This window comes from Ptiloglossa arizonensis, chromosome 12 (assembly GCF_051014685.1).
Source record: "Ptiloglossa arizonensis isolate GNS036 chromosome 12, iyPtiAriz1_principal, whole genome shotgun sequence".
NCBI lineage: Eukaryota > Metazoa > Arthropoda > Insecta > Hymenoptera > Colletidae > Ptiloglossa > Ptiloglossa arizonensis.
Genome location: NC_135059.1, coordinates 13,319,244 through 13,327,296, shown reverse-complemented (window position 1 = coordinate 13,327,296; position 8,053 = coordinate 13,319,244). Strand labels below are relative to the sequence as shown.

General features: G+C 32.8%; 1 protein-coding gene across 2 annotated transcripts; it reads right to left on the bottom strand.

Moving 5' to 3' along the window:
• Positions 1–4,077: 4,077 nt before the first annotated feature.
• Positions 4,078–7,980, bottom strand: LOC143153017 (ubiquitin-conjugating enzyme E2 J2). Of its 2 annotated transcripts, none has more exons than XM_076323764.1 (5): positions 7,717–7,980; positions 7,160–7,653; positions 6,832–7,066; positions 6,627–6,755; positions 4,078–6,551 (listed from the first exon to the last, which is right to left on the bottom strand). In XM_076323764.1, the coding sequence occupies exons 2-5, from the start codon at positions 7,273–7,275 to the stop codon at positions 6,345–6,347; spliced, it is 687 nt and encodes a 228-aa protein (XP_076179879.1). In that variant the 5' UTR covers positions 7,276–7,653; positions 7,717–7,980; the 3' UTR covers positions 4,078–6,344. The 2 variants fall into 2 exon arrangements, with proteins under 2 accessions (XP_076179879.1, XP_076179880.1); XM_076323765.1 differs by having other exon boundaries at positions 7,160–7,648; positions 7,717–7,965.
• Positions 7,981–8,053: the final 73 nt, after the last annotated feature.

The window sequence follows — 8,053 nt, the reverse complement described above, 5'->3', positions numbered from 1 at the left end:
TCTGCAACCTTTACGAATGATTTTCTCAATAATTATGAAGATAATTAACTTGAACGGCATACGATGTAAAACAACATGCAACGAAATTGTAATATTCTACAAACATTTTCTTGGTGAAAAACGATAATAACGTGATACTCTCTAAACCATAAGTCTGAACTTCGTACCTTAACAATCGCATGACATTCAAATAAATTTTAAGACTAGTAAAAAAATGTTCTTCCGGAATTTCCTCTAAATAAGTCTCTGGCACTTAATGAGCTAATCCAAGAAATTGAATTTCTATACAAAAATTCAAAATAATATTATTTTATTGTAATGTAATGTAATTATTACACGAATGTGTAAAAGTGGCAACGTAAATTGCGAGATTTTAACGAAACAAGTATTTTAACGTTGAAGAGAACCATATTTCTGCAGCTTCCGGTACCAAGTAGCGTTTTATGAGTTATCATAAATACGATTTATTGCAACAGGTTGTCGCAATGTACGCCCACCCCAAATTTGTTATTACGCGGTATAAATAGAACAGAGAGGTGTTGATCTTGCCCGCAGATTAAAGAGAAGGCACTCTACAAAATTTCCTCCATAGTTTCGACTAGAGTTACAATAGAATGCAACCCAGTCAGTTAAGCAATTGAACAAATATCTGCAAATAAATTTTAAACGTCAGTAAAATTCAACTACACGTAAAAATAATCATTACTGAACCCACTTGGACTTAGAGAGTCTAAAATAATTACTCACATGTGGGTGTATTTAATCAACACATCTGTATAAACACAGAGAATTCAAAATGGATTGATTTTCCTGTGTAAAAATACTGAATAAGCTAAACTGGATGTAAAGAATCTAGAATAATCAAGTACCTCCGTATGGAAGTACGCGAACCCTAAATTTGAACAGAGAAGCCAAAGTTATCGAGTTTCCAATATAGAACTATTTAAGGGCGATGACTCGAGTGAAACGTTAAAATAAAAATAATTTTCAGCAATTTTTTTATAACGTAAAATCTCGAGGAAACTTTTCGCCACTTTCCATATATATTCTTTGGCATTCTAAGATATGAATTTTTTTTTGTTACAATTTATCCCTTTTTCGCAAAATAATAAATGTTATTATCCATGAACCTCCCTGTCGAAGGCGTGTAATTCTGTTTGAACAATGAGCAATTAATGGTAATAGACGGCTCTGGAATTTCTCTTTAATTTTCAGAGATTTCATCGAGGTTTACGTTGTAAAATAATTTTCGAAAATCATTTTTGTTTTACGTTTTACTCGAGTCTCCCCTTTGAACAGTTATTCCGTGCGAAGGTATCTGAACAGAAAAAATTCAATATAGCCAGATACTCCAATTCCACAGCAAACATGAACAGAGTCCAAAATGATAATCGAGTTTACCAATGTGAAAATACCTGAGAAGAGAAAATGGACCGATTCGATAAATTCGAACAAGTAAAATGCAAAGGAACCCTGTCGCGTCGCAGACATGTGCGTCTTATTTTCGCAGGATCTCAGGCGAGACCGAAGTATCCTGGCGCCTGGTTCCGATGATTTACTCCAGAGGGGCGGTCTCGGGACGAAAGGAGGTCGAAAAGGGAGGTTCGAAATCGTGATCCCGTGGAGGAAGAGGCTGCGTGTCGCGTAGAACACGACTTCCTTGTTATTTCGTGGTCGAATAAATTGCTGTTTGCTTCTTTTGCGGGCTGTTTTCACGGATTAAGGTGGATCTCTCGCAGACCAATCCACAGGAAGCTCCTACGACAGATGGGGAACTGTTTTAACGAGAGAGGAACAAGCTCTAACGTGGAATAGACCGAACCTGTCCTCCTCTGACTTTAACGTACTTTTGCAGGATGATAAAAAAAACAGGTCCCCGTTGCAATCTGTAAAACGTCAAGAATAAAAGCTTAATATTGTAAAGATATAAATAATTAAAGATACAAATGGAATAACTTGAATTATACAGCGTGTATACTTTAAGTTTCGTTACCATTGACTAACTTTTCAACAGTTTATTTATAACGATCACGACTAACTTTTGTTGGGAACATTTCTTTGCTGAAAACAACTTTTTTGTTATCTCGCGGTGGAATAAATTGCTGTTTGCTCCTTTTGCGGGTTGTTTTCACGGATTAAGGTGGATTCTCCAACGACCAATCCACAGGAAGTTTCTACAGCAGATGCGGAACTGTTTTAACACGAGAGAGACAAGCTCTAACGAGGAATGGACTCAACCTCCGATTTTAACGTACCACAGGATGATAAAAAGACAGGTTTCCGTTGCTATCTGTAAAACATAATCGTAGATACTCAATAACGTAACGATAAAAATAATTAAGATTATATACGAAATAATGAATGATCGATTGCACTTTTTCAAGTGCTATAATATGCAACCGCGGAAATAATTGTTTTTTTCAAGATCATTTTTCATCAATATTTTTTAAACAATACCTTATATTTTTTTTCTCAAAAAAAAAAAAAATTTATCGTAATTTTTATTCGTAAAATTTATAATTTACAATTTATTAAAACGAATCGAAAGCGAATTGATTAAAACCGTATAATATTTTCCAGGGAAAATATATGAAACTCTGATGTACAAAATTATTCGCGTAAGAAGTCGTTATTGTTTCGATTGAAATTCGCGCGACTCTACGCTGCTCTTCTCGAAATACTGAGTCCAGCAGCAGACTTAGAAACAAGTAAACACAGAACCGGTAAGAAAGCTGGAGCTACGGCTCCGCAGGATGCGTCCTTCCTCCCGAGCGCACACGGACAAGGGGGCATTCAAAGAAAATCCTAACTGTTTACCGTTGCGGTAAACTGCGAGCTGTCTCGCAAATGCCGCTCCCTCCATCCTCCTCCTCCTTCACCTCCCTGACGATCGATAAACTGTGAATGGTTCTTTACACGCGTCGTTTCTCAAAGACAGTGGGACGCATCTCCGTCCGTGAATGAATCAGGTGAATCCAAAACCATTACGCGAATAAAAACAATCCACGAGACGATTACTTATTCGTCGGGCGAAATTTCTGTCGCAAATACACCCAACCTATTCGAAGGATCGCGGTGCAATAACCGGCTATTTCGATTGACTCGTCTTTGATTTTTTTTTTCTTCGAAGCATCCCCAAGAGATATTCGTACGCCGTAAAATATGAAAAAATATACCTACCTAATCTACATAAATAAAATGGAATCGCGAGAACAGCATTCGCGATGAAATTTGGAACGTGTCCATTGGATAGCTCGACTTTAAATATGAGCTATATAACATCGCAAAATTCTTGCCGGTTGGAGCCAATCGATATAAATTACATTTGGAGTTTCATTTTGTTCTGAAAAAAACTTTCTTTAGAATCTATAGTAACTGAGATAAAGACAAAATATACTTCTGTTAAAATATATGTTACCGTAGCATGGGAAAACGAATGGAGAAATTGCGAGATAAGTTACGACGTATCTATAGAGTAACCTAACTTGAAATACAAGCCATGTGACGTGGATTCCTGTCGGTAAGGAGGGAGTCGGAGCTAGGGGCTTCAAAAGTCTCTGTAAGTTATCTCGTTTATCGTTACTTTTGCAACAAGGACGCAATGATAAAAATGACTGAAAATTGAATTCACAAACCTCTTTGTTTTAGACGAAATTTCGATAGAATCCATAGTAAAACAGATATTGTTCCGAATTTTTCTACCACAACTTAATATTCTAGAATGGCAACTATTATTTGTATCCTAGATATTAAAACAAAAAACATTGTATATTCCTGTAACATTTTGTACTAACATCAAAAGCAATGGAAATATTTACATTATACATTTTATATAATAATAATTATTATTATTTGGTCTTTATTGTACCAAGATTGTATATATTGTAAAATAAGAAAGATAAGAACACAGTATCGTATGTAGCGAAGTACAATTATATACCGTTATGAACCTAACCTTGAAAACAATATACTAAGGGTGCGATAAAAGAAAAAAGAATGAAAGAAACGTAAATAATAATAAATATATAAGATGATAATTATATTGATAAGAAGAAGAATTAATAAACAATATTTTCAAAAAGAAATTTGTATTCACATTTATATATATATATATATAATTCAGGTAAAAAGAAACAAAACATATCATACATAAAAACGTAAGTTGAGTGACGAAGAACAGACGCCGTTTTATAAATCGTTTCTGTTTTCCGTTGCAACGACATCTCTGTTCATTGAACTGCACTTCATAGTTACGATGGGAAACCGCGACTTTTCGTCTGTTCTCACAAACAACTGCATTTCATACGTTTAATTACAGCGCATACATCGTCTTTATACGTTCATTCGGTAAAATAAAAACAGTTCTTCACGTACACATATGAGTAGAAGGCACAAGTATAAACATACACGCGTTACCTCAGATTCTTGTGCAAAAGATGCATAAACGATTGATGAAAATCAATAATAATGAAAGACAAACGTTTATTCGATATTATGCGTGTGATTTTGTGGAAGCAACATACTTTCACATTGAATGAGTTAATTTTTGGCAAAAGTAACGCAATATTCACAATTACTTTTGTTTCGAACAAATCGTGATCACCTATAGCACGCCCTAAGTAAATAACGAGGATACGAAGTTTTCAAATTCGAACATCTACGTTAATTTTAACATTTTTTATTTCAGTACTTCTTTGTTCACATGTCACTGCGCGCATACACTATTTTTAGACCCGAGTTAGACAAACATTTGTATGTCGCACGCTGCGCTTTTGTCATTTGAATGCAATTGATGTACGCTCGTGTAGTCAGATCAATCGCTAAATGTTACTTCAGTTGCGCGCATTCGGACGACCGTTCGTCTAACTTGAGCCTTGATCACGATTCGTTACAAAATTTTAATATATCTTTCTCAAAATTGAAAATTGTCCCCTTATACATGTTTTTATAGTATTGTATGCAGGTAAACGATACGTTTAGTTTCATACTTTTTGTCAGTATATTAGAATTACGAAAAATGAAAAATCATATGTCGCTTTCTTTACGTCGATTGTTCGAGTAACAAATAAAAGATATACAATCCATATGTAACAAAGAAAAAAATGGTCATTTTCTCTTATATGTGAAATTTTTACATTATGTAATTCATAAATAAAGTTGAGGCAGTTTTATGTAACATAAATATTGACTTATAGATCCTATTTCAGTTCTCATTAGTGTTCTTGGTACACATTATTAATTGTTAATTATTCTGTATAATGTCACATATTAATCTGTGTTCATATTACATTAGAATTTGTTTTTATAGCTTTAGCGAGCACAAGTAATGGAGATGCATTGTGTATTCTGAAGAGCAAGATTTTGTGTTTATTTCTGGAGAATTGGTTTTCGAGCATTACTATTTGGATGAAGAATAAATACTGTCACTGATCTTCAGATTTATAAGATAAGTTTGTATCCACCAGTTGTGTATTTCTTACTAACCTGCTACATATATTTACAAGATCAATATTTTTCACTCAAGACAGAAGCTATTTTACTAAACTTACTCCAATTCAGTTACAAATTTTTACTTAGTTTCATTGGCACATCGCAAAGACAAACATTTGCTATTGTATTAACATAAGTTTGTGTAGTTATTTCTTCTTTTATAAGATTATGATATATCATGGGACAAAACTTGTCACAAGTACATAAATGAATTGAAAATGGAAGTACGAAAGCCACAACAAAATTATTTGATATTCATTGATTTATATCAACGATTATTATGTGGGAAGCACCTACGATTTTATTATTTTCACTCTTTTAATCTTCTCCTATGCTTTCTTTTATGCTCTTGTACATAATTTACCAAATAATTGCTAAATATAAGTTATTCAAGAACTATGCTTTGGAAGTTTATGTAACTCAACTTGAGCTAATTATATTAATTGAAACAATTTTAATTAATAACAATATTAAATTCTCAGAAACAAATAAAAACATATGACACTTTGTTTCTAATGTTAAACACTCGGGTAGAATTCCAACAAATCTTTACCCTTGACTTGTTATTGTGTTTAAAATTTGCAAATATAGTACAACTCGTATTTTACAGTTAACCTTCATATAAAAATCTACCTAATATCCACAGTATACTAGCATATTCAAAACCAAGAGTTTGCTTAGTACCATGTAGATAAGTAGATGAACAGGCAATCTAGATTGGACTCTAGAAGTCTATATCTCAATCAAATTCCTAACACTTTTTCTGAAGATCTGCACACACTGTTATCACAACTCCTTCTTACTTCTTATTTTACCTACAAAATAGAGACGAATGCCTTGCATTCACTTGTAACTTATTCCATAGCAATGCTCATCAATACATATTTCACTATGTAAACAAATGCAGCAACGCCGATAAAAGGGATAAGATTAGTGAGCACTCTATTTAAAGGGCTCTGTTCTCTTTGAATTTGATTTTGTATTAAAGATGAATGTTCAGATGCTCTACGCCTTGCTTGTTTTATTAGTTCTTTCCTATGTTCTATTTCTGCTCTTATAACCTATAATATATGGGTCATTCTGTATATTTTAATTATGCATATATATATATAAAAACATAAAAACATTGATAGTACCTCAACGGTTTCTGGGAAAAGTTCACAAAACATCTTGTCCTTTAAATTGTATTCCAAACTTTGTACAGCTAACTGCTTCTTTTCATAATTTGTTGTATTAATACTACCCACAGTAGGACTTTTTTCAACCTATTATGAAAATAGTCAACATTAAATACTAAACTTCAATATAAACATTAATACGTACTTACGTATGTGTACATACCATAAAACTTAATAATCCAATAAGTATAGTGGATACACTCCATGCTGGATTCCATGTATCAGGATGAAAATCAGAAATGGATAAGCATAATTTAGTATTAACTCTGAATCGGCCATTTGGTGTACGCATATAAATACTAGGAGGCTGAAATGGAAATTGTTCAGGAAATATAAGCTTCCCATGGTAAAATCCTCCTTCGTAAGGAGTTTCTTCTGGACCTTTTACTACATAATGCCTACAAAAATAATATATCATATTCAATATCATTCATCATTATTTTACATTGTTAAACATCTATTAATTATATTAAAATACTTAAAAAATATACCATTCTAATATATTAGAGGGTACTGGTTCTGCAAGAACATAGGGTACAGGGTCTTTCTTCAAACGCAAGTAATCCTGTTTTAGTATTGCTGTTGCGTTGGTTGTTTTTCTATTCATATTGATTACAAAGTAAGTTCGTTAAATAATGTTATATAAATACTTCTTTATCCCTTGATAAATATTATTTGTTATATTTTGGAGAATATTTCCTTGTTAAAAGATCTTTTATGCAATGCTTCTTTCTTCTATAACTCTTTCACTAATCTAGCACCTTTTAAGTTAAACTCCGAATGGAAGTAATTCATAGAACCATAATTTCCACGTCGAAACATAAAGTTTCGATTTAAGAGGTTTGCAACGCGTTTTGCTTATGAAATGTCTCGTTAAAAATTTTACAGTTTACAGTAACCTATACAAATATACGAACGATTTCACAAGAAATTCAAAACGAGTTACGTTCCACTCATAACTCAGTGTGACAAATTCGAAACTACACTGAAAATAGTTTATTACAGAATTAAAAATTGCTCGATAAAAAACTTTTGATTATCCACCTACCAAATATTCACGAATGACACTAAATTTGACAGCAACCTTTTCACGACAGAAAACATATGACTATGAAATACACCGAAATATTTCAATTCTCACAATCAGTGCTGCCAAGTCTGACACATCGTGCTTAACTATTAAATTGATTGATAAATCATTATCTTTTGAGTTACAATTCTATACTTTATTTTATCGTTGTTTATCCTTGTACCATTAAAAGTGGCACGAGAGGACTAATTCAATAATTATTTGAAAGTTTTCAATCAATGTGGATCCTAGTAATCATTCGATGGTATTAATTAAAACGTGATACAGAAAAATATTCACTGCAAGAAAATGATTA